Here is a 22,677-nt window from a genome sequence, read left to right as displayed (position 1 = left end):
ACACACACACCTCTTTATGCTGTCACATGGTCTACTTTTAATCAGCTTTGGGTAAGAAGCTGACAGGTCATCCATGAAAATGTATTATTATTGGAATGTACTTCCCTTCACTTTTGGATGAAAGAAAATGACTTTGACTTTGTGTGTATGACTTTGTGTCATACACACAGAGGCACACACGTTGAGGATCATAGCTCAAGAAAAGCCAAACCTCCCTTAGATATAAATTAAATGTTGACATCAATGGCTGCCGTTTGACGCCCCTGTGTGACCTGATGCTCCATTGTTCCACTGATCTGCAACTGTATCTCCTTGTAATGTTGGAAGCCATCAGGACCATCAAGCGAGAAGAAACTTTCTTCCACCTTCTACCTCTCATGTTTGGTGCTCTCCTGCTCATTCAAACCAGGCCTTTGAAGGTGTTTCTTCTCTGGCACATGGTACCGATGATACCGACCTTCATTTGGGTCCAGGATGGTCCCGTGAAAGGACTACACATGCAGCATCCATGGTTGAATACGACAGTCCTAAAAATATCACGATATACACTATACCCAGCATGCACAGATGGCTTGGCTGCCATGCAACACTGCAACACACCAGACTAAACAGCCAGACCAAACATCCATCCGTTGTCGTACTTGTGCTGCCTGAAAGCGGTTTTTAATAACAGACCCTTTGTGGAGCATCCATACCCGCACAGCAAGTCTCCTTGGAGGCAAAGACACTCGGAAATACTGTATCAAAGAATCCTCTGTTCCTCCTTCACCTCAGAAGAACCTCTGTCAAACTAATGTACAGTACTGTCAATAAGCAAACCCTGGCCTTATGTGTGCATGTGCATGTGTGTGTGTGTGTGTGCATGCCAGTGACAGGAAACAAAAGGGGGGAAATCCCAAACAGAGACAAATGGAAAACACTGACCCTGCACCCCGGAGTCATGCAGCACATGTGTCCAGATGGAAGCAGGAAGCACATACTCAGTTACCATTAATCAGCACAATACAAGTACAAACACAAAAGAACAAACATATATACACGCATACACACATATATGTTTATATATATATATATATTTATATATATATATAAACACACACACCGATATATAAATTAGTATTATTAATTAATATTAATTTGATTTTTTTCAAGATGAGCCGCCTCTTAGCCACGCCCCCCACCAAGCGCTCAATTACGCTATTGGTTTGTCAAGCTGAGGCTCCGCCCACTAAGTGTGCCACCCAAACGCGATCAACGCCCGGCCAAACCCAATCAGTCTGCATTCAGCCCACGGATGAATTGAATGTAGACCGGCCCTGGTCGCTGTCACCATGTGGAGGTCCGCCGGGGACCAGAGCCTCTCCTCCGGTTCAGCGGGACCTCGCGTCGCGGTCGCCTACCTGCTCGTCACCGGGATACTTGCTACTTTCACCGCCGGCAGCATGACGAACGTTCCGGTGAGCCGCGGGCTGTTCTCGGACTACTTCAGACAGCTGACCAGGGAGAGGAGAGCCGTGAGCGGTTCGGCGCGGAGCGTTGCCCCGCCCGAGGCTGTGGAGCTTCTCTCGCCGGACGACCTGTTCATTGCGGTGAAGACCACCAGCAAATACCACCGGAAGAGGGTGGATCTCCTCTTGGACACCTGGATCTCCAGAAATAAGCAAAATGTGAGTCCCTCTATGATGGATATTACTTCTATTTGGAATATTACTATTGTGTCAACCGTGACGTGATTATACACCCTCGCACACGCACAATATACCCAATACTATACATCTACATCTATATATTATATAGTATGCTATACAGTGTCCATACCAGTGCTTCTCAACTTGTGGCTCGGGAATCCATCCATCCATCCTGGGTCAACATTAAAATATGGCAAATAATAATAATCGTATCATATGTTATGTTATGTTTTACATGTTTCCCCCGGATTTCTTTTCCTACATTTAAAGCTTTTATTGGACTGAATTGAATGAACATTTCAAGGCCATTTTTAATGGGAATATAAAGTATACATATATATATAATAGAATTAATTATAGTTTTTTTCACCACTTTTTTTCCCAAGTGAATTTTCCCACAAAATAAAATTCCAGTGTACATTTTTTCCAAAATAAAATAAATGTATATAACCCTGACTAAATGTAAAAGTGGCTTGCCTATGCAGTATTTATGGATAACAAGTGTATATTTCCAGCTGTGAATATTTAGGATGGATTTTCTGGCCTCAACGGAGAGGCTGTGTTTGTTAATGTTGATGGACTATGATTGCTTCATAGGCTGGATTGGTTGGGTCTGATACCGTTGAGCTCTAAATGCCGTGTGTGAACGCGCGTGTGCGGGCAATCAGCTGATTGCACGTTCTCACGACCAAGCTGCTGCCACTCAACCTGTTTCCCAGACACACCTCCATGCTTGAGTGAATGCTGACTCGTGGAAATGCAGCCACACACACAGACAAACATCCTGGGAGAGTCAGCTGACGTCTCATGGGAAGTGGAACTACTGTCTGATCTCACACGTGGTGGTCACACGTTGGAAAGGTTATAGGGTGGGTTTAGGGTTTGGTTAGGGATATGGTTAGGGTTGGACGGGTTCGGGTTAGAGGTTAGGGTTAGAAGGATTAGAGATTAGGGTTAGAAGTCGAGATAGACCGATATAGATTTTTTCGGGCCGATGCAGATACCGATTTTTTTACATCACCCTTAGCCAATGGCCGATTATGAACTGTCGATTTTGCTTGGGCCGATACTGCTTTTGCTCCTTCAATTTACATGAAAAAATGACAATGATAACAAATATTACAGGTCTCAAGTTTAAACTTGTGAGAATCCTAATGGTAGCATGCTAACACCTAGCATGACAGTTCTAAGTGTTCATATAAGTGTCTACCCATGAAAATGGATAAAAATGCTACTATTGAAGTTCGGGGTTTCAGTTAGAGGGGTTAGGGTTAGAAGGGTTTGGGTTGGAGATTAGGGTTAGGCGTGTTAAGGGTAGGGTTGGAAGAGTTCGTGTTAGAGGTTAGTGTTAGAAGTGTTGAGGGTCGGTTTGGAAGGGTTCAGGTTAGAAGGGTTCAGGTTGGAAGGGTTAGAGGTTAGGGCTAGAAGTGTTTCGGGTTCGGGTTAGAGGTGAATAAGGTCTTGTCCAGTGTGGACAAAAAATCTATAGCTCAAGAAAGCTAAGTCCTATCGAGATGAAACCAACATCTACCCCCCCCACCCCATAAGTGACTACGAGAAATTGTTTGGGATCACCGCCAACAATCCAACTAACTATGTCAAAGTTGGATGGAAAGAAATGTGTGCACGTGTCACAAGCACACGTGCAGCCTGCATGGCTACAAAGATGGCTGACTAAAGCCAGCGAGAAAAGGTAGTGACGATGTCATGGCAGCGGCCACAGGGATGTCATCATGACATTTTTTGTATCGTTTGTGTTTGTGTAGAGGTGATGTTCATTATTCCCGGTAACACACGTGTTGTGTTTGTGGTGCAGACGTACGTGTTCACCGATGGAGACGACGCGGAGCTGAGGGAACGGATGGGTGAGTTGCACACACACGAAGAGGTTGTGAGTGGGTGTTATCAGTGGCAGGAAACAGGCTGCTGATTAGACAAGGTTGTTTCCATGCCGAGCAGGCAAGAAGCCAAAGCACAAGTGCGTGGTGGTGTTGTCACCAAGCTAACCGTTGGCATGTCTGTTTTTGCTTGCTGTTGTCAGGAGGTCACATGATCAACACCAACTGCTCAGCCACTCACAGCCGCCAGGCTCTCTCCTGTAAGATGGCGGCGGAATATGACGCCTTCCTCATGTCCGAGCGAAAGTAAGTCTACGCTAGCTCGCCCAATACCTGGTGTGATAAAGGCGTTGCTAACATCACCAGCACCCTGATTTTCCTGTATGGTCACAGCGTACACTGTGAATGTGTCAAAAATGTGCAAAATGCAAATGTGTCCTCAATACGTTAACTAATATGTTGTACAACTCAAAAGTGCTAACATAATATAACTAGAGAAGCACTCAGAGAGAGCAGACCACCGCCAAGCGCCATTGCCCCCCACCCCATATTATGATTCCCACCATAAATATTAGCCCCATATTTATTTGATCTATATATTTAGACTCCTTGACCATGAAAACACACCATGGAAGGGTTTAAATGACTTAAACAATACTGACAATGATACGTGCTAATGTTAGCATGCTAACACCTAGCATAATAGCACAAAGTTATATTCATGAAAATTGCAAAAAATGGCAGTGTGTCCATGTTCGCATGCTAGCAATGCTAACATACTAATGTTAGCATGCTAACACCTAGCATAGCAGTGTCGACATATGAAAATTGTTAGATGCTAACATGCTAGTGTTTGCATGCTAACACCTATTGTCATAGCGCTTCGTGTCTGCTTATGTTTACAGCCATGTAAACAGTACAAAATGCTAAGATACTTGTTAGCATGTTAGCAGTTCTAACATGCTAATCTAGCACGTAGCATAATAGTGTCTACCAACAAAAACAGCTAAAAATGTTACTATGCTAGCATAATAGTGCCTACCGATGAAAATGTGTAAGAATGCTAGTATGATAATGTTGAGAATGCTAATTGTAGCATGCTAACACCTAGCATGACTGTTCTAACTGTTCATATAAGTGTCTACCCATAAAAAACGTATAAAAATGCTACTAATATTAGCAAATATTAGCTTGCAAGCAACGCTAACATGTTAACATTAACATGTCAAGACCTAGCATGACAGTGTTAAACTGTTCTGTACATGTCTACCCATGAAAACGGCTAAAAGCTATATGCTAATATTATCTGGTAGAAATGCTAACATGCTAACATTTGCGTGCCAAGACCTAGCATGACAGTGTTAAGTGTTCATATAAGTGTCTACCCATGAAAATAGCTAAAAATGCTCTTATGCTAATATTGGGTTGCTAGAAATGCTAACATGCTAACCTTTAGCATGCCAAGACCTAGCATGACAGTGCGAAGTGGTGTCTACCCATGCAAATATGTGGCCTTGCAGGTGGTTCTGTCACGTGGATGATGACAACTACCTGAATGTGGGCGCCCTCTTGAGGCTGTTGTCTCAGTACAGCAGCAGGCGAGATGTTTACCTCGGGCGGCCCAGTCTGGAGCGCCCCCTGGAGGCCTCAGAGGAGCTCAGCAATGCCAGTGAAACGGTAAAGTGTTGGATAACCACAATGCATCCCATAGGACGTGTGACTGAGTGTTCTTGTTGTCCAGAGAAAGGTTTCCTTCTGGTTCGCCACAGGAGGGGCGGGTTTCTGTCTCAGTCGCAGCCTCGCCATCAGCATGCGACCCTGGGCCAGGTACGTCAGGCCTCACTTTCACACGTGTGTGAGACTCTGCGTTTCTTTCACGTGACTTGTCATTGACCATTTAGCGACGGTGCTTTTGCTGCGACGGCCGAGCACATCCGCCTCCCGGACGACTGCGTGGTGGGCTACATCGCGGGGGCGCTGCTGGGGGTCGGCCTCGTCCGCTCGCCATTGTTCCACTCCCACCTGGAGAGCCTGGCGCTGCTGTCGCGCGTACACGAGCAGGCGAGTCACGCCCATCAAACCGATAGAGACGACAGGTCGTCTCTGTGAGTCTGTACTGACGATCCACGGTCTCCGTTGTCAGGTGACTCTGAGCTACAGCGGCAAGAACACGGTCAACCTGAGAGGACCCTTTTCACCACAGCAAGATCCAACCAGGTAACCTCCTACCCGTTTGGGGCCGCGCCCCTACAACTGGCTCACTCACATCAGCATGCTGACATGATTGACCTTCCCGTGTCTTCATATCCTATTTTATCTTTCTTTCTTGCCTGGTTGCCTTCCATGCCAACTTCCTGGCTTTTGTCTGGTGTGTGTGTGCAGGTTCTTGAGCGTGCATTGTGTGTTGTATCCAGACACCCCTTGGTGCCAACCCTGATGAGTGAATGAAAGCACCTGGGACCTCCCCAGCGTGGAAATATTACCGTGAGGAGGTGCGTGGATGTGGAGACTCTGGGATGCTGGTTTGATGAGCGACACCACCCGAAGCTCAGCGATCTTCAAAGGCTCCCTTTTTGAGCATGCAGCCAGGAAGTCTGGAATGACATCATTAGTGCTCCTTAAACTCAGTTGCCGTGGGTTGTGTGGGTGGCCACCTAGTGGCCTGGCATGCACACGATAGCCTTTTGATTCCTTGAGAAGGAAGGTTTGAACATGGAACAAGGTTTGGGACAACAACATGGCTGGTAGCATTGTTGCTGCTAGCAGAAAGCGCTAGGATGAGGAGATGAGCTGGCCAGGATGGCTTCTACGTTGTTGGTGGTGGGCGAGGCGAGGGCCAGCCAGTGAAACTAACATATTCTTTGAATAACTCCTTTTCTTGTTAGAATACGTTTTTCTCTTTATATTGAGTCCATCCATCACCCATAGCGGACCCGTGACCAATTCAAGTGGATGGGAAATATAATTATTGATATTTATAATATAATATATTTTTGATCATGATTAATCACATTTTCCTGTAGTTAACTCACAATTAATCACATTTAATCACAGATATAAATAAGTTTTTATCTACAATAAGTAGGGGAAATCTCTTTGTGGTAAATCCAAAATTTGGATTTGAAGTGAGACCTCATGTTTTTCTTTATTTATGTCAGCTCCACATAAGATTTGTTTATTTATGATACTGGTTTAAAATTCTAAATGTTTGTGAGTAAAAAAGCCTTTTTAGGAACATTCAGAAAGGATTATTATTAAAGATTTGCCTCAATGCACCTTTCCTTCATGAAATGTACAAATGAAAATACCTAAAACAGGGCAATAGTCATAAAACATTTCATTGGAAACTCTTTTAAAATACATAGAAATGTATAATGCCATTACAGTAAATATTACTGTATTACAATACTGTAACTATTCATTAGAAATCCCACAGTTTGTTGAATGTTTAACGTGGACTTCTATTTGTCCTACTTTTTGGACGGTCATTGAACGCACCGTTGCACCATTCTCCGATGCCCAGAGGGATGTATGGATGTATTTGGATGTATTTCCCCCCCTCTTTCTTTCACTTCATACTTGCTCCCAAATGCTAATACTACGTGGGAATGCATCAAGGTAAAATTTGATGACTTTCAGTGCTAATGTGTATCGTTGTGGTAGTTCCATGCTAAATGGCTAATGCTAGCACAACACTGGACTTCAGCCACGGTCATCAACACTGACAGCCCGTCAATAGCAGCTGGAAGTCCAATTTAGCTGTTAGTTCAATGTAAATATCGAGATGTAAAAATGTGAAAAGTACTGGTTAGTTGGGCCACTCTTATGCCAAGGTAGCACTGTATATGACAATAAAAACAATACCTGCACTGCTCCGGTCTCTGGCAGGCCATGTAATCCGTGATAAGTCAAACACAGCGACAGTAGATACAAATAACTATGGTCTTACTACAAGAGCCATCTGTCAGGGCTTTGAAGCTAACTTTCCCAATCTAAATACTCTTTTCTTTCTCCATTTCCCGTCAATATTTATTCCAGCTTGTGACAACAGAGTTACCGTACTTCAACCAAATACGGTGGGGGCCGAGGGTCAAAAAGGAGGCGCGCACATTAATCGCGCCTCAAAAAATGTTTAAAGGAAACTTCCGCTAACAACTTTGCCAGTCCTAATCATAACATATAGTCATGGTCATTGACGGATCGCAGATTGCGGTCGCAATTACTTCAGGAATTACGGTTAACGTGACAACAGATAATGTGACGTCACACGTTATCAGCCAATGAAACTGTTTGTTTACTGCTGGGAACCATTCATCCATCTCCTGTGCTAATCTTGAAGTAGAAGTAAGTAAGTCGTTGTTGGAGAAAGGTGAACATTTAAAACTGAAAGGTGGACTGATATGTGTTCATTCTTCTAGAATATGGCACCATATTCTCTGAAACGACAGCGCCTAGCATGAAAGATCTAGGAGCGTCACAGCGCATTCATTTACAGCACAGTGACGTGCAAATGAGTCTTCACCAAGGATTTGATGGATATTGGAGCACAGCGACATCTTTCACTGACGTTTCTCTTAAAGAGACACTTCTGTTTTTCACTTTGTTTTTCATCTGCACCGCTGCTATTGATCTGTCGTGTACAGATTGAACTGTACGTCACAGTACATGCGGGGGTTTGTTATTAAAAACAAACTTTCTTGGCTTTGTGTTGTGCAGCAAAGCTACTTTATTCTTGTAAGAAATGAACTGGAATAATTTGATGACGATTCAAGTCGCCTTCTACTCAAAGTACTCACATTTTTATGTGTATCTTTTATGTTTCTATCAAACTGTGTATGAGCATTTTTTTTACATTACAGGTCACATGTTGTGCATCCTGTCGAATGTGATGAAAGTGGATGTTTTTGGGGGACGATGGCTACATCTAGTGGCTGCATTCAGTACTGCATTAAGAATAAGCTCTGTGTATAACAGACAAAACAGTAACGTTGGTTTGCTAGCTATCCCATAATGCACTGCGCCAAAACCAACGGTCGTAATCTAATTAAAAAAAGCAATTGAAGAGGGTTTTTCAAACTCGAGTAATTATCCAGTTCAGACGTTTTATAATTATACAGAATAGCTATTCAAATATGACGTTTGAGACCAGTAATTTTGCTGTTGCACTTCTTCCTTCCCTCACCAAAAACGACTGTAGTAATGATATCTTATTTGTCAAACAAAAAACACGAACTGTATACTAGTCCTTGTTTACAATAGTATGTCTTGACAAATTCTATATTCATAAATTTAGATATTTAAATTTGCGTTTCAAAAGTATTTAAAATTATATTTAAAATCCTTGAAATTAATCAAGACTAAAAAAAAGCACAATATATATAACCAATCTGTTCCAAGCAGGCATAACATTACTTTTGTATCCCTGTGTCTCATTTGTATTTTGTTAATTATATACTTTTTCATTCACTATTTTCATTTGTTTTGCTTATGTAAGAGCGTTGTTTCTATGTTAATATGTTCTGTACTTGATTGCACGGCATTTTAATGCCATTTTATTTGTTTATAAAATTCTCGAAAAAAAAGAAAACTTTGCTGTTAGCTAGCAACCCCACAATGCATTGGGTCAAGTCGAAAGGTCGTAATTTTGTATTTGTTCTGTCATAATAAGAAACCTAGAACGTTATGAGGATTATCTTTCCTGACTTCAGTAATTATAAAGTTCCGATGTTTTAATTATGCAGATTGACGAAACACATACCACGTTGTAGGCGTACGGTAACTTTGCTGTGTTAGCAAGCGCTCCCAAAATTGTAAAATCAAAATCCACTCACGTTTTGGACGAATTTGTAATTCAGCACATAAAAAAACGGCCAAATGTTAAATGGCGATTTCTGCGTGTATGACCACTAGATGTCGCTATTGAAAAACGCCACGGGTATATTTGTGGCCACTAGATGGTGGTGCACCGTAATTGGCTGCAGGTAGCCTGGCTGGCTGCTGGTTGCATCGGGAACCATTTTCCCTTTGTGGTGCTGGTCTTGTGTCTATGTGTGTAAACAATGTGTTTTACTTGTTTTCCAAATTGTATGCTGAGGTTTCTCACACTGTGCTCCTTCATTTAGGGGTCTAGTTTGGAGTTTTTTCCCCCCTCCCGTCTCCTAGTGTTGTCTTCACTAAAATGCCTCTATATTTGGTAGTCCTTGAACACACTGTAGTGACTTTTGTTGATGCTGTTCGTAATGCACAGAAATGGGGTTTAATATTGTTGCTAGATCTGTAGAGGGTTTGCTGCATAACCTGGAGTTATTGGAGCCTTCATAATTAGTGGCGAGTGGTTAGGGCGCAGGTAACCCGAGTTCGATTATTCGATTATTATTATTATTATGTGAATTGGTGCACTTTCTTTCTTCCGTTCATTATTTTACTTTTGTTTGTTTTTAAACTCAATTGAAGTTTTCAACTCCATGACAAACGTTTAGTAGTGTGTTGGGTTAAAATGGAAAAACGGTGACCTCTGGTGGATAAGAGAAGATAATGCAATATCATTTTTTTGGTTTAATTTATTACTATGGTGATTATTAATCCGATCCACACAACTACCAGCCACAGTATCTGTGCTTCACTGATAATGTTGTTTTATGGTCAAGTGTTGAGATTTTGCACTTTGTTCAGCAGTCGTTGAACGCACCACAGGTGTCGACAGTCAATCCGGCGTCAAAACTTGCAGCGAGTTGAACGCAGGTTAGTATAGCCTGAAGCCTCAAACGCGGGGGTGTCCAAACTTTTTCCACAGAGGGCCGCATACTGAAAAATGAAATGATGCAAGGGCCACTTTCATATTTTGCATAGATATGCTAAGAAGTTGTGAACAGTAATATGAGTGTGAACTTCACTCTTTGTTCTTTTTTTTCGCACAAATTTGATGAAAGGTTTGGACTTCATCCACATAAAATTACTGTATTTTGTATTTTGTCTCACATTTTCCAACTGTTAACTTTTTAAAATTTTTGTAATTTTTTTACTTAAACATACCGTATCCCACAACCTATTTTTCCAACAACGTTGCTGCTTTGGTTTGCATAATTTCTTCAGTACTTCGTTCAACTTTATGCTACTAAAATGACGTCATCTGCCCTCATATTAAGATGTTCTCATTAAATTCATTAAAAATTATTTTAACATTACTCCATTCAATTTTTGCTATTTTTTTCAAGTTAAATTGTGCATTTAAAATGTGCTGCTATCGGCTACAAATGGCCCCCGCGCCACACTTTGGACACCACTGCTCCTCCGCTAGCCCAACGGCCAGGCTAAAGGGGAAGCGTAAGAGCGAGCCGTGTGTCAAAAGGCGTATCGGTTATTATATAATCCGTGTTTACTGGACCAATATGTCATATTGGTGTCATACGGTGGACTTTATGTAACAAAAAACATGAGAGTCTCTGCTCATCCTGACCAAAATCAAAACATAACCAAAAGCGAAACCAGCCGTTGCTTCCACATTTCCTTGTGACTTTGGCCAGAGATCATAGGTGGAAATAAATAACTTTTTTTCCCTCCATTTTTGCATATTTTATGGACTACAATGATAAAAGTAGTCAGACATGCTTATTTTGCACTGAACAGGAAGTGATTGCACGTTTTAATGCTGTGTAACAGGATAGTACAGTAGTCCCTTGATATTGTGTGCTTTGAATTTCAGTTTTTCCTAAATAAATCGTGCTGTTTTGTGGTTGAATGCAGCCTATTAGTCAAAAATAATAACATTGGATTAGATTGTATTGCACTTTTCAATTATTCTTTCACTCCTCAGTCATGCTGCTGGTGGTAATCTACATCTGTAAGCACAGCAGCCCCGGGGTAGTCTCATAGAACACCATGGTACACCAAGGTGGCAAGCACTGCAGGCAGGGTGGGTTTAGTGTCTTGCCCAAGGACGCGGCAACAGTGACAGGGTGAACAGAGCGAGCATCGAACCGTCAATCTACATTGGCGGTTCAAGATGGCGGTGCATGCATGCATATGGAAGCCATTTTTATTTTTTGCCTAAATTGAGCTTTTTCAAGCATAAAACATGCAGGTATGTATTCTACACTGGCCACTAGGTGTCAGTAATAGCTTTGTAATGTATGGTCAGACACACAAGACACTTCCTGTCTGCCCCAGCGGAGCTCATTTGCAGCAACACATGCTAGCACAAGTCTTATTTATGTCTTATATGTCCTATTTTGTCTTACTATCACTACTATATTGAGTAACAGGAGCGTAAAGGTGACTATAGGGGTGTTATTTCATGTCTAGAGGGCTCTAATCATGTTAAACAGGTTCTATGCTCGTAATTTATGAATAGGAACTCCTACTCAGTGGAAATTCACTTGTTACAGTTGGCGTCTTCATGTTGCTGTTTAATAATAATGATGACGCAGGTTCTGTTATATACTGTATATTTTTAATACAGAGTCATAAACACTTAAAAATGGATCAAATTGAGTAAACAACCAATGATATCCATGGTGCATGTAAAACCTGTTTACGGCCTTTTAAATATAATTTGTAGCATTATTAGAGCACTCTAGACACAAAGTAACACCCCTATAGTCACCCTTACACTCATATTTCCCAATATCGTAGACACAATAAGAGGAAATAAGCCATCTTGGACATAAACAAGACTGTGGTAGCTATTGTAATGATAACGACACCTAGAGACCAGTGTAGATTGCTACTTTACTGCTGCTGTTTGTGGTTGAGGAGAGCCTGCTTATCATTATTATTATTATTATTATTATTATGATAGGTATGAAAGTGAGTGTGAATGGTTGTTTGTCTATATGTGCCCTGTGATTGGCTGGCCACCAGTCCAGGTTGTACCCCGCCTCTCGCGCAAAGTCAGCTGGGTTAGTCTCCACTAGGTAAAACTATAGTATTATAGTTTCCGCCATTTTTTAACATAAATTTGTGCAGAAGTTTCGGTGTGTAGGGGACGTTTTGTCAAAAATGTGTGAAGGATATGTGTGAAAGCATGTTTGTCACACCGGCAGTCATCAGTGAGGGCTGTGCCCATGCGGCAGAATGGAATGAGTCCAATTCCCCCCTTTAATTCGTCTTAGTCAACACCAACAAGACACGTATCACACCGCCACGGCTTCCTGCATCAAGCGTACCGTGGCTGCCTTCTGCCTCGGGTGTCTCGGGTGTCGTCGTCAGCTCACGTATTTTGGTGTTGGAGATGAGCTGTCACATGTGACTGATATTGAGTGACAAGTGGAGACTCTTGTCGCCTCAGTCACTCCACTTACGTGCACTAAAAATGGCCGAAAATGTCCACTCCCTTCATTTTCCACATGCCTACACTCAACAAAATATATTATATTAAAAATTATTATAAAACATTTATCTTGTGACTGAATGTGGCCTGTGAGTGTGAATGGTTGTTTGTCTATATGTGCCCTGTGATTGGCTGGCCACCAGTCCAGGGTGTACCCCGCCCCAAGACAGCTGGGATAGGCTCCAGCACCCCCGCGACCCTTGTGAGTAAAAAGCGGTAGAAAATGAATGAATGGATGAATGTGGCCTATTAGTAAAATAAAATTCATATTTAAGCAAATTGTATTATTTAACCTAAAATATCAGATCAAAAATATATATAAGACATTCTTTCCCGAGATGCATTCAAAGACGTTGTAATGAGACGCAGTATTCTACACTGCTCACTAGGTGTCAGTCATCTTACATCGATGATGCAATGGTACTAGTACCGCAGGAAGTACTGTACAGAACAGGAAGTAGAAAAAGAACAAGAAGCTGTCCCTATGCCAACATGTTTGAGTCAATATTATGTCACATGTCTTCTCCAGTGTGTCTTATCATTTTAATGATGTCTACTATATACAAGTAATAGTATTAAAGTGACTATAGGGGTGTTATGTCATGTCTAGAGGGCTCTAACAACATTAAAACTGTACTTATAAGGTTATAAACAGGTTTTCAGTTATCACGAATAACCAATTAACGGCAATAAACGAGGGATTACTACACAAAAGGTCATCCATTTTGGAGTGGCCTTTTATTTTGGCCAGCCTAAGACACACCTCTGGTGTAATCATGCTTTTGAATCAGCATCATCGACGATATGGATGAATTAGAGATCACTATTTGGATCGATCCGCCCACCCCTACTGGTCGTAAATAGCTTTCCACGGGTTGGTAATGTTTTAATGTTTAGTACTTTGACTCTCGTGATTATGGTGGACCTACTAGATCAGGGGTCTCAAACATGCGGCCCGCGGGCCAAATGTGGCCCACAGGATACTAGTTTGAGGCCCCCGCCTTGATATGAGTTAAATGTTAGTGCGGCCTGCGCAAGTTTGATATGGATGCTGTATGGTATAATGTACCCAGAAAAAATTATTACGTTTGATTAATATTCATGTTAAATGTTAAATAACTGTTAATAGTTATCCTCCCTCTCCATGTGGAAGTGGTTAGTTTTGGGCTATTTAAGTTTAAAGGAAATAACTTGAAGGCTACCGTTTAGGTCGCTAGCTCTCTAGTTTGCGAGTTAGCATGTGTCTCAAGACCCTGCAGTTGCTCAATGTTGTAAATAAAAAGAGTATAAATGTGATGTCATGATTTTGTCATGTCTACAGGGCTCTAATAATGCTTTGTTAATTTTAATCTGAAAAAAATAATTTGTCTACCCACCAACTATATGTGGTTTCTCAAGTTTTTATTATTTGCTGTTTTATTATTATTATTATATTTATTTATTACTGATTGATTGATTTTCTTTATTCTTGATTTGTTTATTTTTCATCTTATTTTGTGCAGAAAAATAAAAATTAAGATATTTGAGAACAGTGGAATGTTTTATCAGCGCTTTTATTGCAGAAAATCGGAACCAAAGCACTGAAAAAGTTAGTATATTTTTCTGTTTTTAATAAATACGTTTTTTTTGTTTTGTTTTTTGGAAAACCTGTTGTGGCCTGGTCTCACCCAGACCCTAGCTCCAGTGGCCCCCAAGTAAATTGAGTTTGAGACCCCTGTACTAGATACAACTACAGCCCTGCCACCAATCTATGTTAGCACATTCTAGTCCGGTCAGTCAGGACTCCGAGTACTCAAACTCCTGTTTGGGGGGCAGGATCTCATCCCCGGTGCGTAGATGGCACTCCAGTCTTTTTCCAGGCGAGAACCCTCCAGTGGCTTCACACAAGATCATGACATGATGAAGTCAGCAGGACAACGTCATGTGCAAAAAGCCAATCCTGCTCCCATTAAACCGGATCCCCTTAAAACCCTGGCTGAACCTGGGAAGTCTATTCATAAACAGAATCCAGGGCAATCACTGGAAACCAGTTTGACTTAACACGGTCCAATGCTTTCTCTAGCTCTAAAACACATGGTGGCTGGCAGGGCAAACTCTCATGCACCTTCAAAGACCCTGATCAGAGCGTAGACTTGGTCCACAGGTCTTCAACCAGGATGAAATCCCAGATTCAATTATCCAGCAGCCCCAACTCTCCAGAAAAGACTCTAAAAAGACCCGACCAAGAAGGCTGCGGAGTGGGAGCCCAAAAAAAAGGGGACCACCAGACCGGTCTGCCAATCCAGAGGTACCGACCCCGATATCCATGTGATGCTACAGAGTCCTGTCAACCAAGACAGCATCCAGGGCCTTAAGGAACTCCAGGGGACTCTCATCCACCCACGGGACCCTGCTCATGGGGGGCTTGCTGACCACCTCGGCAACCTTGGCTCTCCATTGACACGAGAGCCCACCATGGAGTCCCCAGGCACTGCTTCCTCATTGGAGGACGGATTGGTGGGCTTAAGGAGGTCCACAACACTGTCCCCCCCAGCAGAGACAGCAGATGGTACCACTTGTTGCATCTACGACTACAGGAATGCTGGAGCCTATCCCAGCTGACTTCAAGTGAGAGGCCCGGGTGATACAAATGATACAAAACAGCTGCAATATTGTTTTCATTGAGGCATTAGCGACTGCTGTCCACTAGATGTCTCTCTTGCTCTGTTCTTGTTTCACAGCACATTTGTGAGTGCATCTATTAGTGGACGCCCCCCCCAAGATTATTATCGATATTACCTAGTTGTCTCTTTCAGGCTGTCAGGAATGAACGCTTCACATTGAGCACATCCTGGATGGAAGTTCAGATCAGTGATCAGAAATGTCTCCTCCCGTTTCCATGGAGTCCTTCACCAGATGAATATGAAATAGAAAATATGATTAGTCCAAATTCCACAGCCAAGAGTCAGATTTTTTGGTAAAAATAGTTTTGAAACTTTGAATATAGATTTTTTAACGTGTATTTCTGACCTGTAGATGAAACTGATGAACAGTGTCATCATACAGGAAGTTTGGGAATCCGGTAACGATCGTTACCTTTTCTGTCCGCGCCATCTTGAACGGCCCCCTTGTTTTGCTTCAAAAACACTAACCCAAGATGCTAGTTGCTAACCGAGATGCTAGACCAGGGGTCTCAAACACGCTGACACTAGTTTGAGGCCCCCTCATGAAAGTTTAATGTTAGTGCGGCCCACGGAAGTTTGATATGGATGCTGTATGGTATCATGTACCCAGAAAAAATTATTACGTTTGATTAATGTTCATGTTAAAGGTTAAATAACTGTTAATAGTTATCCTCCCTATCCGTGTGGAAGTGGTAAGTTTTGGCTATTAAAGTTTAAAGGAAATAACTTGAAGGTTACCGTTTAGGTTGCTAGCTCTCTAGTTTGCGAGTTAGCATGTGTCTCAAGACCCTGCAGTTGCGCAATATGTTGTAAATAAAAAAGTATAAATGTGACTATAGTCATGTTTTGTCATGTCTACAGGGCTCTAATAATGCTTTGTTAATTTTAATCTGAAAAAAAATAATTTGTCTACCCACCAACAATATGTGGTTTCTTAAGTTTTAATTATTTGCCGTTTTATTATTATATTTATTTATTACTGATTGCTTTTCTTTATTCTTCATCTTATTTTGTGTAGAAAAATAAAAAATGAAGATATTTGAGAACAGTGGAATGTTTTATCAGAGCTTTTCTTGTAGAAAATCGGAACCAAAGCAAAGTTTATTCATTTTTCTGTTTTTAATAAATGCGTTTTATTTTTTTTTGGGAAAACCTGATGCGGCCCAGCCTCACCCAGACCCTAGCTCCAGTGGCCCCCAGGTAAATTGAGTTTGAGACCCCTGTGCTAGACTATATTTATGGGGACAATATAACACATGTATGCATGTAAAAATACGCAAAAAATTGACAGAACACTTGGAAAAGAAATACAGAACAGATTTCCAACAGGTTGTACAAAATATTACACTGATCCAAATAATGGAATAATTCTGAATACGATGGTCTGGAATATGAAAAAATAGAGGAACTGAAAGACAACAAGACAAGATGCTGTGGAGATTGGAACACGCCAACGGATTTGTTGTGTCTTCAAAAGCTATGAAGCTTAATTCACTAAAATAAAAAAAAAATTATAAAAAACACCCTGAAGGGAAATGCGATTTTTGTGAATAACAAGTCAACAAACATTAGTATCATTACGAATCCAGTTGGCCATGGTATATATATTTCATGTTATTTTCTTAATAATTTCCACTGTAAATCCTTTTACAGATCAGAAACACTTAAACACTAAAATGTCCAGGATTCCATTATTATTTGAAGTTGTAATGAAAAGTGACAAAGACGGGAAGATAAGCCAAAGTACACTCTTATTGAAACACATGGAAAGTTTATTTACCACAATCATCTGACTCACTGAATATAGTTTACAATGTTTGCAATAAAAAATGATAAGAGGTGGCAAAACACACACTTCCTGTGCTCATAAATGGTTGGTCCCGATGTTCACATAAGGTAAACACATCAGTCATGCATGACGCAAATGCTATGTTGACAATCTCATTCATTCAGTTTAATTCCAAACCCTCCAACATGTTAACCACTAATCCACCGCGTGGCAAAGTACAGTCGAAGACCGCAAACTCACGCAAAAAAAAAGAAAAGCAACCGGATGTAGCCCTCCATCTGTGATGGATGATAAGCACATTACAGGGTCATCGACATTCAAGGAGCCTTTTTCAGTTGTTTGAATGCAACGGTGACTTTTTTTTGGATGTAAATGAAGTTAAAAAAGACTGGATTTGGTCAGAGAGTGCATAAAAAAACATGCCATGACTGAAAAATACTTAAAAGTTTACAATCAGCTGCTGAATAAAGTGACATTTATCACCGCCCTGATGGTTTTCTCACAACAGAACAGCTCTAAGATGAGTTCCCACGCAAGAGGATGTGTCTCAGATCCAGTACTTCCCTCAGTACACTTCCATGTGCACTGTGTACCTTGTACAATGTGTCATTTTCAACAGGTCTGTCTGGCTATTTTTAACTTTTGGTTGCCAATTACGTTGCCAAAAACCGTTGCCTAACCTTTCCAGTCATATATAGCAGTTATTACTTGTGTTCAATTTGTAGAAATACAAGGGAGTAAGGGTTGTGTAATTGTTGATTGTACATGAATTGTTCACAAATAGGCTTGTTGATGAAAAATATGTTGCAGGTGTGTGGCAAAATCTTGTGTTGCAAAACGTTGCAGGATTCAAATGTGACAAGATTTCGCAATAATAAATAAATCACACAATAAGTAAAAATGAATTGGATAATTTTGCCGGTTTCCATAGATTGCCATATGCACACTTATTTGTTTTCCTTGTCTCTTGCTTCCAAAAATGGCCTGAAGATATCGGTTAGCACTTAGGCGCTTCATAGAGAAACATCGCTTTGTCTCGTGGGAGGAGGCGGGGCCATACGCATACACCCACAGCAGTGGGGCAAGGGAGTCTTGTAAGGAGTAATGCAAGGTTGTGGCAATTAGGATGAAAAAGATGAAAGACAAAATCGGTTAAATATGAGAGTCATAATTTTCATTGTCTTTTTTCAAAGATTATTTTAAAATTTTGCACATTGTCTTATCTCATGAAACCCCTGAATTTGGTGCCTACAAACTGTTTTATTGAATCTAATTGTCAGCAAAATCATTCATGACCTTGAACATTTTAAAACAAGAAATATTACTATCAGTATCGGTACCTTCAATACTGGCCGTATATTCACTTGGATCAGATTGGAACCATACCAGACTGTGCAGGATCAACCACCTCAGCTGCCGTTTCCTTCTGCTGCATAGCCAAGATGGCAACTACAGCGGTTGAATGTGAATGCACTTACACACTTCAAAGTGTACATAGGGGAGTGAGTGAATTGAGACACAGCAACAACAACAACAACAACAACCTGCAACTCTGATTGTGTTCAACACTGTCGCAAAGTGTCAAACATCATTTGTATTCACACTGTGCACTATTAAAAAACTAGAATACATTTCAAATGCAGTATTGGGACGAACAAGGAAACAGTGCCAAAAAAAATTGTAGAAAACACATTGAAATCACGTTTTTGTTTGAAGCACATCAATAAAATGACTCTTTCCAAATACATAAATTAGCATTCGAATGTGAATCAACACTTCAAGCAGTAGCAAGATTAAAAATAAGGAGGGATGTGTCAGCACTTGCTGGTAAAGGACAACTGGCAAATGCAATAGCAGCAAAGCTTGGAGCCCCGTTTGTTGACGGAAAATAAATACAGTCAATTACATATAAAACTATGCTATTCTATGCTAACTAAGCTATGCTTTATTGGTGAGCGTTGATAGAGTAGATCCCCGCATATTCGCATATTTCCAACACGGTGTATTATATAGTCACATCAGACAAACCAACAAGAGCTATTCCATCTGCCGTCACTTGTAGACTATGCAGGTACTAAAACAGAGGCTTACTAATGTACCGTATTTTCCGGACAATAAGGTTAGCTGTTCCTGCGACTTATACTCCATAGCGACTTATAAAATAAAAAACTGTTTACGTTACATAAACACTGGACACCTTTTCTGTTCATGTTTATTTTTCGTTTCACTGAATAACCATTGTGTTAGCATATCTTACACCTATTCAGCCTGTTCTCTATTCTTTTATTGTTAGAACTTGCCTTCCAAAATGACGTAATGTCTGTTTTGGACAAGTTTGTAAAATAAATTACCCGCAAAAAATGCGACTTATACTCCAGTGCGACTTATGTATGTTTTTTTTCTACCTAATTATGCATTTTTGGCCTTGTGTGACTTATACTCCGGAGCGACTTATAGTCCAGAAAATTCAGTAACTGTAGTCCCTCGCATCTTTATTGGCTACTATATTGGGTAACATGAGTGTAAAGGTGACTGTGGGGGTGTTATTTCATGTCTAGAGGGCTGTTAAAAAAAGATTTCTCGACTGGAAGTACTAAAATATTCCAAATTCACTCATAAGGGTCGGGTCTGGTAGCAATTGACCACAATAAATGAGGGCTTATGCTAAAACTATTATTTTATGATCATTTATAACCCGCAAGGCATGCCGGGTGGCCATTCTCACACTTCGCCAACATGAAATGGACCAGCATTCATTGCGAGTTACTGTATTTTCTGGACTATAAGTCGCTCCGGAGTCGCACAAGGCCAAAAATGCATAATTAGGCAGAAAAAACATAAGTCGTACTGGAGTATAAGTCGCATTTTTTGCAGGTAATTTATTTTACAAACTACTTGACCAAAACAGACATTACAATAAAAGAATAGAGAACAGGCTGAATGGGTTAAGATATGCTAACACAATGGTTATTCAGCTACACAACAAATAAACATGAACAGACACAGACACAACACTTTTTTCATTTATAAGTCACTCTGGAGTATAAGTCGCAGGAACAGCCAACCTATGAAAAAAAGTGTGACTTATAGTCCGGAAAATACGGTATATATTAATACAAAATAGCAACGTTTCAGTGTCGAATTTGCTGATTCTTTCAAAGAGTGGGGATCTACTGTGTGCAGGTGATGAGCTAGGATGCAATGATGGGAAAAAAAGAATCACACTGAAAGCACGGGATAGGTGCGATTCATATTTAAAATAGCGGATTTTTAAAATTGATTTCTATAAAGCATCTTTGCTGCTGGTGAAAAAACGTTCATATAATATGGGAAATGTGGATTTACAAAAATACATGATCATTTTTGTGTGCTTTATTTTTCTCGCATCTGAGTGAAAAATGTGACAGTGCCACAGAATAGTTGTTGTTTTTTTTTGGTAATTTGCCACATAGAAATATAACAGGTAGATCTGCTTGTAACGAATGTGGGTTAAGGCAGGAGGCTGTGTCATAACTGATACCATGGCAACAATCCCGACTTCACGTGTTCCGGCGGGGGCTATTTCTGAGGATCTGTGAAGTTGTCAGGATTACTCACAGTGCATCAGCCGTTAGTTTGGGAAAATAAGTCTTTATATTTCAGAAAGAAAGGAAATACACGACTGGCCCTGAGAATCTACTCCCTGTTTGTGTTTTTACGAACCACCAGCTGCTGAGTCTGTTTTCATTGTCTCACGGTCGCTGGGCATTTCCGTGAGGAAGCCGATTTCAGTGCAAGATACACCACATTGCAGAGCAAGCAGCTAGCTAGCACAACAACATAGCCACCAGATACATTTGAAGTAGTACTACCATAAAGGTCTATTAGAATATAGAGTACAAGAGGCGTTACAATCCTACTTACAGTCAGCACCGTGTCTACATACGCCACTTATTGATTACGACCACGACAATTACAAGGGTCCATCATTGCAACGCTAGACTGACTCGTCTTTTCCGACAAGCTCTGTAAGCCACGGACACGACACCATTTACACGCTGAGGGTAACTTAGCGCCTATTCTCAAAGACTTACCCAGACATCCCAAAAGGTGACAACCCCTGCGTCTTTTTCAATAAAATCACAAATCTGTGTCTTCAAGCGCTGGCCATGTGTGAGACCATCCCAATGGGAGTTGTACTGTACCTGCGTTATTTGAGATCCCGGCTGGATGACAATACCAAATGAATGCATCATAAGAAGTTCATGGGAACATCTTCATTGGCGTGCCATCCGTCGTCCCCTTCCACTTGTTTATGTACTTCGGTAGGTCTTGATGATGTCTTTAATCTGCCTTCTGCAGATGGGACAGCAGGCGTTGGACATTTTTTTGAGCTTTAGGCCACAGGTATAACAAAGACACATGTGTCCGCAGGCGTAGATGACCGTGTCCACGGTGTTCTCGTAACAGATAGAGCACTCGTCAGACCAGGGCCCACGACCTGATGGGAACGTAGGCGACTTAGGGAGGCTGACTGGAGAATTTGGGGTTGTTCCTGGAGAAGAAAAGTTACATGTTAAGACTGTTAAGACTGTTTTATCTGCAACACATTCAGTAAAATAGTAAAAGAACACTATTGACAGTTAAACAAGTCTGGGTTCTCGAACCCGTGGCCTGTGGGTACTACATTTTGTGGCCCTGAACTTCACATCAACCAATATGCGATGGTGAGGAGCACTTCAGCTTGTTCAGCCTAACAGGCGTTTCCACTTGCACGAATTTCACTACAGCACACAACTTTCCGTAGGAGTGGAGAGCTAACAATTTGTGGAGGAGTTGTCAATAATAAACTGCAAGCAGTCGGTAAGTTTTCCATGATTACTAACGTAATGTAATGTAAACCAAGGAGTTTCGAGAGCATGAGTGCATCCACTTCCATAACATTGCCCCTGTGCGGGTTTGACCACCATGATGGTGAGCAGAATCCAGAAACTATGTATTGAAAACATGTCCTTCGCACACTGCTTAGCTATCAATTACTCTAATAGACGGTCCAAAAGCAGTGGCAGAGCTACAGAGTGGCTAGCGGTGGCTGTGGCCACCTTACTGGTCATCTAGACAGGTATATTGCCACCCCTATGTGAATCATGGCCGCACCTTGGCCACGACAATAAAAAAATATCTGGCTCCACCACTTGCACAGCATGTAACAACTACTAAGCTACTACTATAGAACAATAACTCTAAACACATAACCTTTTCCAAAACAAGTGCCACAAAGCATGCTGGGAAGTGCTCCCATCGATGCTGTATAAGAGGATGCACTGCCAGGCACCTGGCAGCAAAGACGAGGCAAGAGAAGCTGATGTTCTTCGGAACCGTTCATTTGCTG

The 22,677-nt window shown here is 41.3% G+C and overlaps 2 protein-coding genes across 3 annotated transcripts in view; one reads left to right on the top strand and one right to left on the bottom strand.

Annotated features, from left to right (window-relative positions):
- Positions 1-1,261: 1,261 nt before the first annotated feature.
- On the top strand, positions 1,262-11,756 carry LOC131101463 (beta-1,3-N-acetylglucosaminyltransferase lunatic fringe-like). Of its 2 annotated transcripts, none has more exons than XM_058046669.1 (8): positions 1,262-1,667; positions 3,505-3,553; positions 3,730-3,832; positions 5,047-5,203; positions 5,268-5,353; positions 5,428-5,587; positions 5,670-5,743; positions 5,941-11,756. In XM_058046669.1, exons 1-8 carry the CDS (start codon positions 1,332-1,334, stop codon positions 5,972-5,974), a joined length of 999 nt encoding a protein of 332 aa, XP_057902652.1. In that variant the 5' UTR covers positions 1,262-1,331; the 3' UTR covers positions 5,975-11,756. The 2 variants fall into 2 exon arrangements, with proteins under 2 accessions (XP_057902652.1, XP_057902645.1); XM_058046662.1 differs by having other exon boundaries at positions 5,909-11,755.
- Positions 11,757-15,801: 4,045 nt separating this feature from the next.
- Positions 15,802-22,677, bottom strand: part of neurl1aa (neuralized E3 ubiquitin protein ligase 1Aa) — a 34,138-nt gene continuing 27,262 nt past the window's right edge. The window contains exon 6 of the mRNA XM_058046598.1: positions 15,802-21,840. Coding sequence (XP_057902581.1) covers positions 21,599-21,840 — 242 coding nt within the window. The 3' untranslated portion in view covers positions 15,802-21,598. The remainder of the gene's footprint in view (positions 21,841-22,677) is intronic.

This window comes from Doryrhamphus excisus, chromosome 1, assembly GCF_030265055.1.
Source record: "Doryrhamphus excisus isolate RoL2022-K1 chromosome 1, RoL_Dexc_1.0, whole genome shotgun sequence".
Taxonomy (NCBI): domain Eukaryota; kingdom Metazoa; phylum Chordata; class Actinopteri; order Syngnathiformes; family Syngnathidae; genus Doryrhamphus; species Doryrhamphus excisus.
Note: the sequence above shows the minus strand (reverse complement) of the source record. Positions and strands in the feature narration are given on the sequence as shown.

What these genes read in the sequence shown, in the direction of transcription:
- LOC131101463 (XM_058046662.1), top strand. Translation starts at nt 1,332, where the DNA reads ATGTGGAGGTCCGCCGGGGACCAGAGCCTCTCCTCCGGTTCAGCGGGA. An exon ending in GGAGCTGAGGGAACGGATGG is followed by an intron (nt 3,554 to 3,729) that starts GTGAGTTGCACA and finishes TGCTGTTGTCAG; the next exon opens with GAGGTCACATGATCAACACC. An exon ending in CCACAGCAAGATCCAACCAG is followed by an intron (nt 5,744 to 5,908) that starts GTAACCTCCTAC and finishes GTGTGTGTGCAG; the next exon opens with GTTCTTGAGCGTGCATTGTG.